This window comes from Aspergillus flavus, chromosome 7 (assembly GCF_009017415.1).
Source record: "Aspergillus flavus chromosome 7, complete sequence".
In the NCBI taxonomy this organism is placed as follows: Eukaryota; Fungi; Ascomycota; class Eurotiomycetes; order Eurotiales; family Aspergillaceae; genus Aspergillus; species Aspergillus flavus.
Genome location: NC_092404.1, coordinates 2067287 through 2082885, shown reverse-complemented (window position 1 = coordinate 2082885; position 15599 = coordinate 2067287). Strand labels below are relative to the sequence as shown.

Here is a 15599-nt window from a genome sequence, read left to right as displayed (position 1 = left end):
TTAGAAATGGTTGGACAAGATACTATATTCGGAATTTTCTCCCACTAGAGGGAACGCTATGTGCAAGGTGAAACCCAAAAAAGAGATTACTACGATGACAGCCCAACGTTCATGAAGACCAATACTCCGTACTCCGTAAGCGTGGGAATCCACATTATCGGAAGTGCCGGTGGGTCGCCCCATGGGCGTTCAATTGACTGGGGGCCTAGACTAGTTATAGGACGCTATGGAGTAGCTTCTTCGCTCCTCGTAACGAGGCTTGAAGAATGCTGTTATTGGTAGGATCGGTTCCAACCGATTCTGCTTCAGAGCTAGTAATAATTCTATTGCGTCGTGGTTTCGGTCCTCCGCCCTCTCTGTCATTCGGGGAGATCCTCCGACGCAATCGGAATCCCCCAGACGGAAAAAGAAAAGTCTGAAAACACTCTTTGCTGAGTGGGAGTCGTGTAATCTTCATGGATTCTGAATGAATGGGGATATCTCAGCTTAAATAACCGAGATACAATCTAACCCTGACTTCGGCACTTCTCCGGGATTTCACATATCGTCTCTGATTACTGCTACATACCCATCGCGTACTTTATGACTTTTACAGTTTACATCTGAAACCGTGAGTGCCCTCGCGTACGGCGCTCATTGCGACCGATCTGGGCATTCCCGCGAGTCATATATTGTTTATTAATCGCTTCCATAGTGTTAACCCTTGGAATGGTCAAGCATTCCAAGCTAAGTGCTTAGGAGCCATTAAGCTTTCAGAGCATTTGCACCACCCTTGGATGATCCACTACATATTGAAAAATCACTGGTTTTGCGCCACGGTTATTTTGCACATCAGACGAGGATACCAGCATACTTGATTGTTCCTGCTGAATAAATACTGTTGAAAATTTAACGCTGTGTTCGTCCAGGTTACAGAAGAAACTTTTGTGGTTTCATGCATAAAAGTCAATCAATTAGTTTTATCTATGTACATGTACAAGTGCAACGCCAACCCATGCCAGTGGGAACAAAAGCTAAATCAGTCAAATCATCATGCAGGGTCGTAGCTAACCACAAGCTTGGTGGTCGATGTTCTAAGATTCTAAATACCGTACTCATAACTGGATGAGATCCACTTCCGAAAAGTCCGGCGGACTGCGACTGAAGATCGTGCGGCACTTGCCGTCCAATGCCTGGTACTCGTTGCTGATCCAGATGTGTTTGCTGAACCGTTGAGTCCGGTACACTTCGTCATCACTGACTCCAAGGTCGTCCCGCGGAATCCAGATCACGGGACGCTTGGCTCGCAGCGCATCGTGCTGGAAGGCTCGCTGAACTAGCTGGTCACGTTCTTCCGGCGTGAGATCTTCCAGCTCGTCATGGATCCCAGCAAATAGGGCTGGGCCCACTTGATTGGTAGGAGCGCCTTGGGCTTCAGCATCCTCCGCTACCTTCTCACGAATTTGCTGCACCGTCGGGACCGAGCTGTCGGAGTTGGCCCCGAAATACTTCGACCGTCCACGTGAAGATCTGTCAGCCCAAGACTGACGCTTAGGCCCGAGACTAGGCCGCCTGGCCTGGGCCTCAGTACCTCGCTCCATGCTAGCTTCAATATCCTTGAGCTCGATATCATGAGTTGCTCGATCCGTCTGGCGGCCCCTATGTTCTTCGTGGCCTGACTGTTGACCTTTGTCAGAGTTCAATTCATCATCCTGAAGCAATCCAAGCCGGACACGTTGGGCACGCTCAAACTCCTCATCCCGACGCACCGCCTCATCCTCCAACGTAATTGGTAGATAACGGATCAGGGGGCCGAAGGCATCATTCAGCAGAAGTTGGTATCCGACTGTGAGGATAAGAACGACAATCATGCATATGGCTTGGCCCTTGCAGGCAACCGTGCCCTGCACGTCACGAACCAAAAAGAATAGACCGATTAGGCAGACTTCCATAAAATATATGCCCGTGAACAACTGGTTGATCGCCTTAGGGAAAAGTAATCCACCGGTGTCAAAGCGAAATTTGGTGACATATAGCGTGTTATACCGATAAACGAACCAAAATAGGCCGAACGTGATTACATTGAACACAAGGATAAGAGGCGAGATAACACAGTAAATCAGTCCTACAGATCAACCGTCAGTGCCATCAGTCGTGTCAAAAGCCAGCAATGGCAAAGCAAATAGAGACAAACCTATGGATGCCAGTGTGGTATACACCGGAAAGAAAGTTCCCCACTGCATCTGGTTCAAATTCGTAGTCCGGGCCCATTTTGTCCGGGCCGTCGTGTCGAGCAAGGGTCCAAGGATAAACCAGCTTACCAAGTTCACGACCTGGACCAACGCACCAGCACTCACCGACATTGCCTGAAGAATCATGTATGAAAAGAAATAATTGCTAGAAAGAGGAATGTTCTCCGCAAGCAGTTGAGGCCAGCTCGTGACATTCGTGACGTTACTGATGATGGTTGAAAAACTGGACGAGATTGCGACGACCAGAAATAGCTGAACGAACAGGAACGCGAAATAATAGTTCTGAACTGTGAGCTCAACGGCCATACCTGTATGGACGCCCTGGGTCCGACAAAGGAACCGGAGGATTAAAGGTAACACAGCCATCAGAATGGCCAAAAACAGCGCAGGCAGAATACCTTGCACAGCAGAGATAACCCATTCTGGCAATTTGGAAATCCATTTAAGCCACGTAAACGCTTCTTCCAAGTACGACAGCTGGGACAGTAAACCAGTGAAGGCCACAGGGAAAGCCCACCCGACCACCATCGCGCAGACGATGGCCATAATACCAAAAGTTCGCAGGTAGCGTTCCCACCATCTGATGGACATGTTGTCCCAAATTACGTCGTCTGGAGAAATTTCCACAATGCGAGGAGCCATCTGTTTGGGGACATGATGACTGACTGCTTGACAAGCCATATGTGCAGCCACCTGGTGATTGAATTGAATGAAGGCAGAATTCATCAGGGGGAATTTCTCGGGGGTTTGTTGATCAACCTCGATTTCTAAGTTCAAACGAGCCACTTCTTTCCGGCAGTAATCGATGGTGTCTACCTTCTTGCCTATAAGCGGGAGGGAGGGCATCCAACTAAGACCGAAGATCGGTAGTCGCATGGTATCACGGTCCTTTGGCCTAATATATTTCTTCCAAAGAGGTTCTCCGAAGTCCTCATTGTCGAAGTCCTCGTTGTAGGCGACGGGATATTCCTCACCTTCCAATTGTTCGCCCTCGGTCCGAGTTCTTCGTTTATCCCTCTCACTTTTCTCTTCCTCTATCGGTGCATCGTTCCTCTCTCCATCAATCGAGCTGCTTTCGCGTTGCGTTAAAGGAAACTCGTCAGGCTCGCTCCTGTGGCTCAGTTTAGAATTGCTTGATCCTGTACTCTTCCAGAAAGGCCGTTTAGATTTGGATCCAGCCGCGTCTGGAACGCCCGAAGTTGTGCCATTTGTGCGCGCTTGCGAACAGTCTGCAACATCCACGCTATCTGACTCAGATCGAGGGTAATCTAGTGAGCGCGAGCCGTCCCGATGAGTAATCGAGGCGTCTGGTACAAAACCACCAGATCGAGCCAACTTTCCATCTATTCCACCTTCAACCTTCTTAAAGCCTTCAAGGACGGACTTTCCTAGCTTGCCCACACCATGACCGACGGCTCCTGCGGCCTCCTTGGCGGGGTCAAAGGGGTTCAGTCTTCTTCGTTTCCCTGGCGCAGTATGATCCTCTGAGCCATCATGATGCAAGACCTGAGCGAGAGTGTGCGCTTGGTGTGGGTCACCAGAACTGATACCAGCATCCATAGCCATCAGTGAAGCTTTCCTGTCCGTATCCTGCTGCTCCTCTTTGGCAGTATTTCTTGCTTTAACCCCAGACTTTTTCGCTTCGGCTTTCGCCTGTTTCAACTGAGCTTTCTTGCATTTAATTACCAAGTCTGTCTCTGCAGCCTCAAGTTTTAGAGCCAACGCATCCCGCAGCTTCACTTTTTCGTTGAGATCATCGAAGTTGCGGTTGATCCAGATGTTGCGAACGCCACCAGGGAAGACATCAAAAAGTGAATCGAGAGCATCCAATGTGAGCCACCTTTCCGGGATTGCTGTCACCAGAACTGTCGTCGCAGAGGCTCGTAGACGGTGCTGGGGAGATGTCAAGTAGGCTTGTCGTAAGCGTATATAATTTCTCAGCTCGTCATAAAACACAGCGCATACGTAGACAATGGTGATGATAGCCATGATCAAGTGTCCCCAGTAACGGCTGGTGTTCTCTGGGGTTACATTGCCCCAGGCAAGTTGATCCAGACCAGTAACATTCCATGTGCCGCCAGTTTCAGTTCCGTTTTTATAATGTTGGTCTTTACCGCCAGCTTTATTCAAGGGTAGCAGAACTGGTAATATGATGCAACCCAGAGGCACGAAAATCTTGAGAAGCATGCGCAGGTATCGCAAAAAGAAGTATGCATCCAGACCACATTTTTGTATGAACTCAGTACTGGAGGTACGAAATACAGGCACAATCCATCGGAAAAGACCAGGTGGGGAGGGTTCGGTACGCTCTCTGTCCGGGACAAGGTAGGTTCTAGGTTGGCTAACAAGTCATATTAGCATTTGCGCTCATCCACAGCAACTGTCGCACTCACTAGATGCGGATGAGCTTCGATTTGAGAAGCAAAAAGAGTAAGAATTCCACTGCGAAGATGACGATCGCAGTAGCTAAAGACGCGAGAAAAGTGTTGATTGCGATACCCTCACTCTTTTGACCAGCGCCACCGGCGTGTTCGAGGGCTGATCCCAGGTCTTGGGCCATGGCTATCGTTGATACCACTCATGCAACTGTTCGCTGATTTGGGGAAAAAAAAAGAGGAAACGGAACCCGAAAGGGTAATAAAAAAAGAAGAAGAAAAAGAAGAAAAGAAAAAGGAAAAGTGTAGGTAGTATCAACGTTCATAGGACAGCATAAAAAGAAGGTAGCGACGAGACTCCCAAACCCATCACAAAATTGATTGTATGGGTTCAGATAGTACCACAGCTTCAAAGTCACGAACTGCAAAACTGGGTTCGCATTGTGTTGGAAGTGTAAGTGGATGAGGTCAGAGTGACACTGTCCCTATGCCTTGATTGCAAAGAGGGACACAGTCAAAAGTGGGCGACGAAGAAAAAGACGAAGATATCTGGAGGGCCAGAGTATATAAAGGCATGACAGTAGCGGCGTTGACGGTGTAATGAATCAACCATTCATCGTTCAGGTTGCCGCCAAGTCAACAGGGAAGAAGCGCCACGATTTGTGGGAAAAGTGCTGGGGTCGGGCGGATCTCTTCCCCCAAGAATGACATCAGGCGCCTGCTGAAACTAGCATTTTCGGCCTGAGGTCCTGGCGCTTGCTTGGTGTTTCAACTACCCCTGAATTTGATTGAAGGATGAGGCCACGAATTTATGGGCGATCCTCCCCATTACTCCCCCTAGCCAGTGACAGCGATAGAAAATGCATAACTGATGTGTTAAAGCAGCATGCCAATTTATTTTGGGCACCGGTCCTTTTGTCTCTTTTCACTGCTTGCTTCGTGACGATCTTGAATGTCGATACTTTCTAAATTAGGCATGTGGAACTATACCGCCTTTGGTATAGAATCCAGCCCTAAGGGGCCTGGGCAGTTACATCTTATTGGCTAGAAGAAGGTGGCGGTGCATCTGAAGTAACCTTCCTCTGAAGGGACCATTTAAGGGACCAGGAACTTGTAACCTCTATTCACGTGAGTGCATGTGGCTAACGCTCTAACTAGAAATATTTTACCACTGCTCCAGTACAGTGAGCCTGGTGTCTAAGCATTACGGGTGGCTTCCTGGATCTCTTTAGAAGGTCCTTTTCTTGATCTCTTTCGCTGCAAATATATGCTTCACACAACTCTACTGGTACTGTAGGACTATCACGCGGTAATACTCTTCCAGAGATCGATACTTCTAATTGGTTGCGCCACGATTTCCACTGGGGGCACGGCGAGTTTATTCTAGCAAAGGCGACATCATTGGCTGTGTATCGAGTGCTCATGAATCGTGACGGAAACATGAAGTGGGGTAAGAGACAGAGATGTAAACACGGCGAGATACCCTAAACGTAAACATATTCGTTCGCAGATGTGTGAGCAATGGAGATCTCTCAGGCCTGAGTAAAAAAAGCGAATAGAAGAATGACCAGTCCGCGATCAGAAGAAAGGAATAACAAAGAGCGACGCGATATTGATTGATACATCGTACGATGTATATGAAAATAATGGGAAGGATATTCTGTAGTTGGTTTTCGAGAAGATGGTTGAAGATCTGGTTGACCCCGGCCTGATCATGTGCACGTGACCACTTAACGCGTCAACGCGTTTCGACGCGCCCTGCAATCCACAAAGAATCTAGCAAATTGAAACTCCACTTGATCGATCCCTACTCCGTACAAACAAACCCTTCTCAACCCCCCTCCCCCCAAAACAACGCCAATATCTTGATTCCGTCGGTCCTTCTAATTGCGATAATTTAATTAACAGGACCGACTCATAATGTCTTCTCCGGCTTCGACTCGTCGTAGAGGTCGCCCATCCAGGGCAGAGGCTAGCAGTCCAAGGGTAACAGATGCACAAACAACACCCCGCGCTTCTCGTCGTCTAAGAGGTGAGGCAGCGGTTCCTTCGTCACCACCCGCCGAGACACCAGATGTGAGAATGGATGAGCCCAGCTCTCCTGTTAGGGCATCATCTACCGTGGACCAAGATGAGACCACACCACGGGGAAACCGTACTGCTGTCGGAGGTACGACAATCATTAGACTCTTGAATACTCGATGATTACTTACATATAGCAGAGTCTTCCCCAATCCGATACATGTCTAGTTCTAGCCCAACTCGCGCTCGTAGCCTCCAACCAGGACGCTCCGATATTCCCAGCAGTAGCAGTGGTGCTCTTTTCGTCTCGGATCGCACGACTACAGGCGGTCAGCGCAATGTCGTGTCCCGTCGCAATGATCTTCATTCAGGTGGTTTTGGATCTACGCCTAGTCGACGACGCAGAGTCTTTGTTGACGCCAATGGAATACCTGCCGCCGATGGAGAGCCACAGTCAGATGCAACTTTCTCAAACATTCACCCCGGTACTTCAGAAGCGGATGCGTTGGGTGGTAGCTCTACTCGCGTCATCTGGGGTACCAACATCTCTATTCAAGATTCTATGTCCGCGTTCAAGAATTTCCTCTACAACTTTGCAACCAAATATCGTCTGTGGGCAGAGGGTGCAACAGAAGATGAAACCCGCAGACTGGGAGACACTGCAGAGGAGAGAGAATACATCAACATGTTGAACACGATGCGTCAGTTGGGTGTGACTAGCTTGAATCTTGACGCGAAGAACCTCAAAGCATACCCGTTGACTTTGAAATTGTGGCATCAACTACACGCATATCCTCAGGAGATTATTCCTTTGATGGATCAGACCATCAAGGATGTTATGGTTGAACTTGCGATCAAAGAGATGGAGCGTCTGCGGACTCAGAACCAACGGAACCAGTCACACTCGAGGAATCTCAGTTCTGCGCCCGCAGTCCCAAGCTCAGATGCCTTGAGTGAGACTGGCCGGATGCCACAGACCGAAATTCCAGATCTTGTTGGTGAAGTCGAGACAAAGGCTTTCAAAGTTCTTCCTTTCGGACTTGATTCTAGTGTGAACATGAGAGATCTAGATCCAGCCGGTATGCTCATTAGACGCGCTTCTCGCTTTAAACAATTCAGTTGCTAACATACACCTTAGATATGGACAAGTTAGTGAGCATCAAAGGTCTTGTCATTCGCGCGACGCCTATCATCCCGGATATGAAAGAAGGTGGGTTGGCAGTATCTCAATTTTCACCCACGTTGGCTAACTTTGTCTCTAGCCTTCTTCCGTTGCCAGGCTTGCAATCACGGCGTGCAAGTCGATATCGATCGTGGAAAGATCGCGGAGCCCACTATTTGTCCACGCCCTGCTTGCAGGCAAAGAAACAGCATGGAGATCATTCACAACCGTTGTATTTTCGCCGACAAACAGGTCATCAAATTGCAAGAAACACCGGATAGCGTGCCCGACGGTCAAACTCCTCACTCTGTTTCCCTTTGCGTCTACGATGAGTTGGTGGATGTTTGTAAGGCTGGTGATCGAGTTGAAGTGACTGGCATCTTCCGGTGCAACCCTGTGCGCGTGAATCCCCGCCAACGGACGCAGAAGGCACTTTTCAAGACTTACATTGATGTTCTGCATGTCCAAAAGATCGATCGGAAGAAGCTGGGCATTGACGTCACAACCATCGAACAAGAGTTGTCTGAGCAGGCTGCTGGAGATTCAGAGCAGGTTCGGAAGATTACAGCTGAAGAAGAGGAAAAGATCAGGCGCACTGCCACCCGGCCGGATGTGTATGAACTCCTTTCTCGGTCTCTCGCACCTAGCGTCTATGAGATGGATGATGTCAAGAAGGGTATCCTACTCCAGATGTTTGGAGGCACTAACAAGTCTTTCCAGAAGGGTGGTAACCCACGCTACCGCGGTGACATTAATGTACTTCTTTGCGGTGATCCGTCAACTTCAAAATCCCAGCTGCTTCGCTATGTCCACAAGATCGCGCCTCGGGGTGTCTACACCAGTGGCAAAGGTTCTTCCGCTGTCGGTCTTACAGCCTACGTGACTAGGGATCCCGACACGCGTCAGATGGTGCTCGAGTCTGGTGCCCTGGTACTTTCGGATGGTGGTATTTGCTGTATTGACGAATTCGATAAGATGAACGAATCTACACGGTCCGTCCTGCATGAAGTCATGGAGCAGCAGACGGTGTCAATCGCTAAAGCAGGTATCATTACCACGCTGAACGCTCGAACCAGTATCCTTGCCTCCGCAAACCCTATTGGGAGCCGATACAACCCCAATCTGCCTGTTCCTCAGAACATTGACCTTCCGCCTACTTTACTGTCCCGTTTCGATTTGGTATACTTGGTTTTGGATCGTGTGGATGAGCAAGAAGATCGTCGGTTGGCCAAGCATCTGGTCAACATGTATTTGGAAGACAAGCCAGAGAATGCAAGCGACGAAGAAGTCTTGGTAAGTAACGAATTTCGATCTAGGTGGCTCTAACATTGTGCTAATCAGAATTAAAACTTGCAGCCCATCGAGTTCCTGACGGCATATATTACTTACGCCAAGACGAAGGTTCATCCCGTTCTTACCCCGGCTGCTGGCAAAGCTCTCTCGGATGCATATGTGAACATGCGCAAGCTCGGAGATGACATCCGCTCCTCTGATCGTAGAATTACGGCGACCACTCGTCAACTAGAGTCTATGATCCGACTGTCGGAAGCCCACGCACGCATGCGGTTGTCGCTAGAAGTGACCGCAGCAGATGTTGAGGAGGCAGTGCGTTTGATCCGGTCTGCTATTAAGCAGGCGGCCACAGACTCGCGGACCGGTTTGATTGATATGGGCCTGCTCACTGAGGGCACTAGTGCAAGCGAGAGACGTCAGCGGGAGGCCCTGAAGCGTGGTGTGCTCGCGGTGATCGACGAGCTCAGCGGCGGAGGTGCTACTCCTCGCTGGGGCGACGTTTATCGTGCTTTGACTGAACAGAGCAGCGGTGAGGTGGATGGAGGTCAATTCACAGAGGCAGTCCGCACGCTGGAGACGGAAGGTTACGTCAACGTTCTAGGTGAAGGTGCACGACGGAGCATCCGGCGTGTTGGAGGTCGACTTCTGTAATCAAATGATGGGATCATGATGCTACGGAACAGTATGTATGTAATCTGGGAAAGCGTATATTGAGTCAGCCGCATGGATTCGAGGGTACCAGGGCAGGGACGGTGTCTGGTGTTTTTTTTCCAGTTCAATATTCAGTTAATAGAGAGAGAAGCTCTTACAAACCAAGCAATAGATAGTTCAAAATACCTAACTTAACCCAAGAGCGCCTTTCCTTCGCTAGTAATACACCCCCCGATCCAATTCCAAGTCCGTCCCCTCAGGCCACAACCTCTTCACCACCGCCTTCGCCTGCTCAACCTGCCGCCCATCCACAAGGACCCCAACCCTAAGCAACAACTCCAGCACCCCAGTCACCCAAAACCGACACCCAACCCCATCCGCATCAAACTCATATCTTTCCCTCCCATTCTCCACCAAAACATCCACCACATCCCCAACCCTCAACCCAGCCCTCACATCCACCGCAACCGCAAACTCAAGCAACGCATCCGAACCCGCAGGAGCACTCAACTCCGATAGATAAACATACGCTTTCGACCCACCAACCAAAACACTACTAGCTACAGTATGACTGGGCTGACAGTCCAAGGCGACGCACGTAGTCTCTGACGTGGAGAGGTAGAAACACCAGTGGTTTGTTCTCTTGGTTGTTCCGACGGGAACTTGGGCGTGGGGGCATGCGATTATGTGGTGGATTTTTTGGGAGAGGATTTGGGGGGTTCTGCTTTGGGGGATGTAGTGGATTGGGGAGGTGGACATTTGTTCCTTTTGGGGCTTTTTTGATGTAAATTTGGGAGTGGCTGGCTTTGGAGGCGATAATTTGAAGATGAGTTGAAGGGTGGAAGAGTAGTAGGGATGGGGAAGGTGTTGGCACGGAGGAAGCTGGTTTCTTTGTCTGGCCAATCATGTTTTTATGGAGTGTTGTCTTGGTTTATGGGGATGTTATTTGGATGGTGATATTGGGGGTTTCTGTTAGACAGAATTCTATTTTGCACACGGAGTGATTCCCCTTAATGGAGTTGGAGAAAGCTGGTTACTGTTGAGATAACTTCAGGAGCAAGATCTCCACTGATTCACGTCTATAAGACGATCAGTATAGGGGGAAGCGGTGTCTCTTAATGACGAGGTGTTTGATAAGGGTCTCTTTCTTTTGTACTGGGTATATCATTGTAAAGTAGCATTCTGATAGTATAGAATATTATGCATGTGTTAAGTGTAACTGTCTTCTATTATTTTGAAGTCTGGCGTGTGTCTAACATAAATCATTTATATCTCATTCTAATCCATATACTTGCATAATGGCAGACGGTAACTTTCAATCTGCCAGTATGCTCTGCGCACACCATCCCATTCATTATCCAGCTTAGGCAGCGCGATCTCTTCCCATTCAACATCGAACCCAGCATCCATAAGGTCCATCTCGGCTACCTTCTGGTAGACATCGTAGCTGATTTGCCGGTCAGCCCCCATACCGTTGAAGAAACTCCACTTCCCTTCTTGCTCAAGCAGTCCAATAACCTGCTCACTGAAGAACTCCCGGAAGTCGCCATACGACTCGGCAAATGTATCGTAGTAGATGGCATCGAACATAACTCCCTGTCCGACCAAGTCAGGGAGAATATCCTGCCACCGGCCCTCGTGGATCGTAACACCCGGCTTCTCACCCCAGCCCTTCCGCTTCATCTCGGCGACAACCTCCGGGTGCGCTTCAATGATATGGTGCTCTGCTGGCGACTGCTCCTGGATGAATCCGTCCACAATACCCATACCATGTCCGACGTTCAGAACACGCAGTCCAGACGTAGGCAGTAGCTTCTTCGCCGACTTGGCCATGATATCCGTCTCCCAAGCCATCATAACACCATTCTGATCTTGATCCAGCAGCCGATCATTCTGGAAAGTCAAATTGGAATCAAGATACCGGGAATTAGTGACATCGGGGCCCGTCTCCATAGCCGTTTCAGTAGTGGTAGTCGCCTCAACCAATTGAGGAGCAGATTCACCCTCCACCTCCACCTCCTCAGTCCCAGTCTGCTCTTCCTGTCCCTCCTCCTCTTCCTCATCATCATCCTCAAGCTCCTCATACCCATCCAACCGATTCAAAAGCAACTCCGCCCGCACACCAGCATCAACAAGCTGCTCATACAGCTCCGTCAACCCCAACCGCCTAGCAACACACCCAGGCGTCTCATTATTATTATCAAGATCATTCCAAATCGCACCCTCCTGAAGCAAAAACCTCACAGTCGCCGAGCCCTTCTCCTCAACGCTCTTCTGCTCGTCTCCCTGCTCCCCATTGGTCTGGACGCCGTTCGGCTCCTCGTCGTCAGGCTCGCAGGCCGCAATTGCTGCATGCAGCGGCGCATATCCGGTTTCGGGGTCCTTGACATTGACGGGGTTTGCGATTGTTTGGTTTGAGCGGATTAGTTGGCGGAGTTTGGGGATGTCGTGTTGGGAGGCGGCGAGGAGGATTTCTTGGACGTCGAGGTCGACATCGATTTCTGTTGTGGGGTCGGTCATTTTTTTCTTTTTCGTTTCGTTTTTTTCTCTATGGGTTTGGTCTGTATTGTATGTTAGATTGTGGTTTATGTGCTTGGATTGGGTTTTCGGGGGATTGGTGGGATTGGTGCGGGGCAGTAGGAGGGTGATTGAGGCTGGGATTACCCTTTTGCTGGCCGATGGGGGAGATTTATTTGAATAGACAAATTAGGCAGATGATTGGGAGGTATCGGTGGTTTCCTTGTATTATAGCGACTGGATTGGAGTCGACTTTGAAAGTGTAGGAGTAAAATGTTTCTTCCCCGCCGTCGATATAAAATTTCCGCCCGCCGCGTTCATCAACTCCGCGCGCGGAGCCAATCGCATTCCGCGGAGAATACTATGTAGACAGAGACTCAACGCCAGGTTATCTACCAAGGGCATATGCCAGGATGATTATTGTATTTCGTAGTCAAATCATATTGAAAGAGAAGAGAAACATTTCGCCCGATTGCTTTGAGAATCCTAAAAAACACTCGAAACTATTTGTACAGATACCTTATCCCACACCCCGATCGTTCATTCCAAAGCGACATCAATAGCGCCAGTAAGAATGAGGGCCGATGCAACCATTTGAATATAATAGCGAAGCTAGACTTCCTCGGAAACTTCATCTGCGGGGAGCCCTCTTGGTCATTATTCCTTTCCAGGGAGAATTTCTTATTTCGAGTCTTCGACGTTGGCGTTGACGTTCAGACCCAGACCCTGGGAATCCAGGTACAGCTTGTTCTTGCCACCGTTCTCCTGCAGAATCTGGGCAATTTGACGAGCATTCTCGATCTTACGCAGCTCGATGTAACTCTTGCTCTTCTTGATGGCATCACCAATGAGTTCGGCGGAACGGGCCTCACCTTGGGCGCGGACAATGAAGGCTTGCTTCTCTTGGCGGGCCTTGTCGACCAGGAAAGCAGCACGCTGGGCTTCCTGCTGGGCGACTTGCTTGGCTTCGACAGCGGCGGTGAATTCAGGGGAGAAGGTCAGGTGCTGTTAAAGGGTACGACGTCAGTGTTTAAGCATCTCGGATCTATGCACCAGTTGGGAACCATACCGTAAGCGACACATCGTCCAAAGCAATGTTGAAGCGAGCGGCTCGGCGAGCGAGGCTGTCCCGAACCATCCTGGCGACATTCTCACGCTGGGTGATAAGCTGACTAGCGTTGAATTGCGCGACCACGCTCTTCAGGACCTCGTTGACAATCGAAGGGAGGACGCGCTCATCGAAGTCCTGTCCGAGGGTACGGTAGATCTGTGGAAGAGCATCCACCCGGGGCCTCGACAGAACACGGCAGGTGATGTTCACCATCTGCAAGTCCTTGGTACCAGTGAGGGAAGCGATGTTACGCGGCTTTGCGCGCACGTCATAGATAACCGGCGTTTCGATCCATGGAATCCTGATATGAGTACCTAACGTGAAGATAGCTAGTTAGTATAGGAGTGAAGGGATGAAAGGAAGGGAAAACGAGAAGAATTGCGCCGGCATACCTTCACTGTAGATCTCTTTCTGAACACCACCTATTCTCGAGTACTTGATTGCACGGTGACCACCGTCGACTAGGAACCGCCTCAGTCAGCTATTCTGTTCATATCACCGGAACAAGTAGATAAATTCCGGCATGCCTACCGTTAAAGAGGGAATTTGATATAGCCCATCCACCAACACCGAGCAAGATCAGAGCTCCAGACAGCCCCAAGCCTCCACGACCCCCACCGGAGGGGAAGCCGCCGAAGCCAAAGCCTCCACGACTTCCGCGGTTCTGTAGGATAACCTGGAGTCTCTCCCACTGTTCCCTTGGGTTCCGAGCCATGATGGTGGTTTGCGAGTAAAATAATATGAGAGATGACGATGTGACGGAGCCGGCGTTGAGGTTCTTTCGATGTTCCGGCAAATCGTCCGTTTGGGTCACCGCCTTCAAGTAAAGCTCAAGCTTCCAGTAAAGCTGCCCGTCAACTCACTCCATTTACAGAAAATTGTCTACTGAGGTTCAAGAGTAGACTACGAATTCTTTTGATAATACAAGTTATTCCTCACACTTGAACTGAAAGTGTGTGGAAACATCGCCTCCTGCCAAATCCCGTTGGACCATTCGCGCACTGCGTCTTCACGTTTCATTCCCCCCATCGTTTGAAAGAGCCTGCAGATTGTCTATAACTCCAGCAAAGATGGCGCCTCCAGAAAGAGCCGGAAAGAGTGTCTTTTTGGGGAATATCCCATACAGTAAGTGCTTCCATGTGGCAAACCTTCATATTCAACTGACGCTAACGCCCAATCTCAGATCTCACGGAGGAGCAAGTGAAGGACATTCTTAGCTCTGCGGGCACAGTAACCAAATTCCGCTTGATGATGAACCCAGAGACAGGAAAGCCTAAAGGATATGGGTTTGCCGACTTCGCCGATGCCGATGCAGCCGCCTCCGCAGTTCGCAACTTGAATGACTATGAGGTCATGGGACGGAAGATCCGTGTGGACTGGCCTCATAACAACGAGAAGGATTCGATACCCCCAGATTATTCGCAGACGACTCAAGTGCCCGGACAAGATGGACAGATGGGTGCACAGCAGTCATCCGCGCCTCTACCGCCTCTCCCCCCAGGCGTGGATCTCCCTCCGCACCTAGACTGCCCGAACGCAATCTCCCAAACACTCTCCTCTCTCCCTCCGAATCAACTCCTCGATGTACTCTCTCAGATGAAGTCATTAGTCATGGCTGATCCGGCACGCGCTACGGAACTTTTACGACAAGCGCCTCAGCTTGCATACGCTATATTCCAGGCTCTGCTCCTGATGAACCTTGTCGACTACAGCACGTTAGGCACAGTGGTGGAACAGGCCGCCCAGTCCCAATCGGCAGCAGCCGCTCCTCCGGCAGCGCAGCCTTTTCAGCCATTCTCAGCCGTACCCGGTCCGGTCTCCACTCCACCTCAGCCCCAGCAGCAAATGCCCGGGCAAGACGAACTCTTGCAACAAGTGCTCAGTATGCCACAGTCGGCTATTGATGCACTACCTCCGATGGAGCGGAGCCAAATCATGCTTCTACGACAGCAATTAATGCAAGGTGCCATGCGGTGATGACATAGCGAGATTGAAGATTGATCTAGATCAACTGACTTACGTGATTTGATTTTGGTACTTTTGCAACTTCAATACTTCAAGATTTTACTCTTTCCTCTTTTGTCTTTTTTTGCCTCTTCTTATGTTCCAATGACAAATGGGATGGCGCAAGATGGTTCATGTGATTTGACACAGGAATGTATACTTAGTTTTAGTACAGGCTATTGATAGTAGTAGATATCCCATATCTTGATTGTTTTCTTTTTTTGTTGGTTCTT

General features: G+C 49.6%; 6 protein-coding genes across 6 annotated transcripts; 2 read left to right on the top strand and 4 right to left on the bottom strand.

Moving 5' to 3' along the window:
• Positions 1 to 638: 638 nt before the first annotated feature.
• On the bottom strand, positions 639 to 5819 carry F9C07_1872800 (uncharacterized protein). Its single transcript, XM_041294821.2, has 3 exons — positions 4625 to 5819; positions 2174 to 4572; positions 639 to 2104 (listed from the first exon to the last, which is right to left on the bottom strand). Exons 1-3 carry the CDS (start codon positions 4789 to 4791, stop codon positions 1095 to 1097), a joined length of 3576 nt encoding a protein of 1191 aa, XP_041150463.1. The 5' UTR covers positions 4792 to 5819; the 3' UTR covers positions 639 to 1094.
• A 565-nt stretch (positions 5820 to 6384) lies between these two features.
• On the top strand, positions 6385 to 11808 carry F9C07_2281059 (DNA replication licensing factor mcm4). Its single transcript, XM_041294835.2, has 5 exons — positions 6385 to 6776; positions 6829 to 7707; positions 7767 to 7838; positions 7891 to 9083; positions 9147 to 11808. Exons 1-5 carry the CDS (start codon positions 6527 to 6529, stop codon positions 9732 to 9734), a joined length of 2982 nt encoding a protein of 993 aa, XP_041150462.1. The 5' UTR covers positions 6385 to 6526; the 3' UTR covers positions 9735 to 11808.
• On the bottom strand, positions 9951 to 10493 carry F9C07_5921 (uncharacterized protein; the record flags this gene model as incomplete). The annotated part of the gene is made up of 1 exon (XM_071511414.1): positions 9951 to 10493. One exon carries the CDS (start codon positions 10491 to 10493, stop codon positions 9951 to 9953), a length of 543 nt encoding a protein of 180 aa, XP_071367046.1.
• On the bottom strand, positions 11013 to 12599 carry F9C07_2281058 (guanidinoacetate methyltransferase; the record flags this gene model as incomplete). The annotated part of the gene is made up of 2 exons (XM_041287255.2): positions 12399 to 12599; positions 11013 to 12295 (listed from the first exon to the last, which is right to left on the bottom strand). The coding sequence occupies exon 2, from the start codon at positions 12252 to 12254 to the stop codon at positions 11013 to 11015; it is 1242 nt and encodes a 413-aa protein (XP_041150461.1). The 5' UTR covers positions 12255 to 12295; positions 12399 to 12599.
• Positions 12600 to 14124, bottom strand: F9C07_2281057 (prohibitin-like protein). Its single transcript, XM_041294820.2, has 4 exons — positions 13894 to 14124; positions 13755 to 13823; positions 13321 to 13676; positions 12600 to 13256 (listed from the first exon to the last, which is right to left on the bottom strand). The coding sequence occupies exons 1-4, from the start codon at positions 14075 to 14077 to the stop codon at positions 12933 to 12935; spliced, it is 933 nt and encodes a 310-aa protein (XP_041150460.1). The 5' UTR covers positions 14078 to 14124; the 3' UTR covers positions 12600 to 12932.
• F9C07_2281056 (putative polyadenylation factor subunit CstF64) lies at positions 14125 to 15594 on the top strand. Its single transcript, XM_041294834.2, has 2 exons — positions 14125 to 14487; positions 14546 to 15594. Exons 1-2 carry the CDS (start codon positions 14433 to 14435, stop codon positions 15337 to 15339), a joined length of 849 nt encoding a protein of 282 aa, XP_041150459.1. The 5' UTR covers positions 14125 to 14432; the 3' UTR covers positions 15340 to 15594.
• The last annotated feature ends 5 nt before the right edge of the window (positions 15595 to 15599 follow it).

Coding starts and splice junctions, on each gene's coding strand:
- F9C07_1872800 (XM_041294821.2), bottom strand. CDS start 4,791: ATGGCCCAAGACCTGGGATCAGCCCTCGAACACGCCGGTGGCGCTGGT. Junction 4,573..4,624: donor TCGAAGCTCATCCGCATCTA/GTGAGTGCGACA, acceptor ATGACTTGTTAG/CCAACCTAGAACCTACCTTG. Junction 2,105..2,173: donor TACCACACTGGCATCCATAG/GTTTGTCTCTAT, acceptor GTTGATCTGTAG/GACTGATTTACTGTGTTATC.
- F9C07_2281059 (XM_041294835.2), top strand. CDS start 6,527: ATGTCTTCTCCGGCTTCGACTCGTCGTAGAGGTCGCCCATCCAGGGCA. Junction 6,777..6,828: donor AAACCGTACTGCTGTCGGAG/GTACGACAATCA, acceptor TACATATAGCAG/AGTCTTCCCCAATCCGATAC. Junction 9,084..9,146: donor CAAGCGACGAAGAAGTCTTG/GTAAGTAACGAA, acceptor TAAAACTTGCAG/CCCATCGAGTTCCTGACGGC.
- F9C07_2281057 (XM_041294820.2), bottom strand. CDS start 14,077: ATGGCTCGGAACCCAAGGGAACAGTGGGAGAGACTCCAGGTTATCCTA. Junction 13,824..13,893: donor ATCAAATTCCCTCTTTAACG/GTAGGCATGCCG, acceptor GGCGGTTCCTAG/TCGACGGTGGTCACCGTGCA. Junction 13,257..13,320: donor TGGACGATGTGTCGCTTACG/GTATGGTTCCCA, acceptor ACCCTTTAACAG/CACCTGACCTTCTCCCCTGA.
- F9C07_2281056 (XM_041294834.2), top strand. CDS start 14,433: ATGGCGCCTCCAGAAAGAGCCGGAAAGAGTGTCTTTTTGGGGAATATC. Junction 14,488..14,545: donor TTTGGGGAATATCCCATACA/GTAAGTGCTTCC, acceptor GCCCAATCTCAG/ATCTCACGGAGGAGCAAGTG.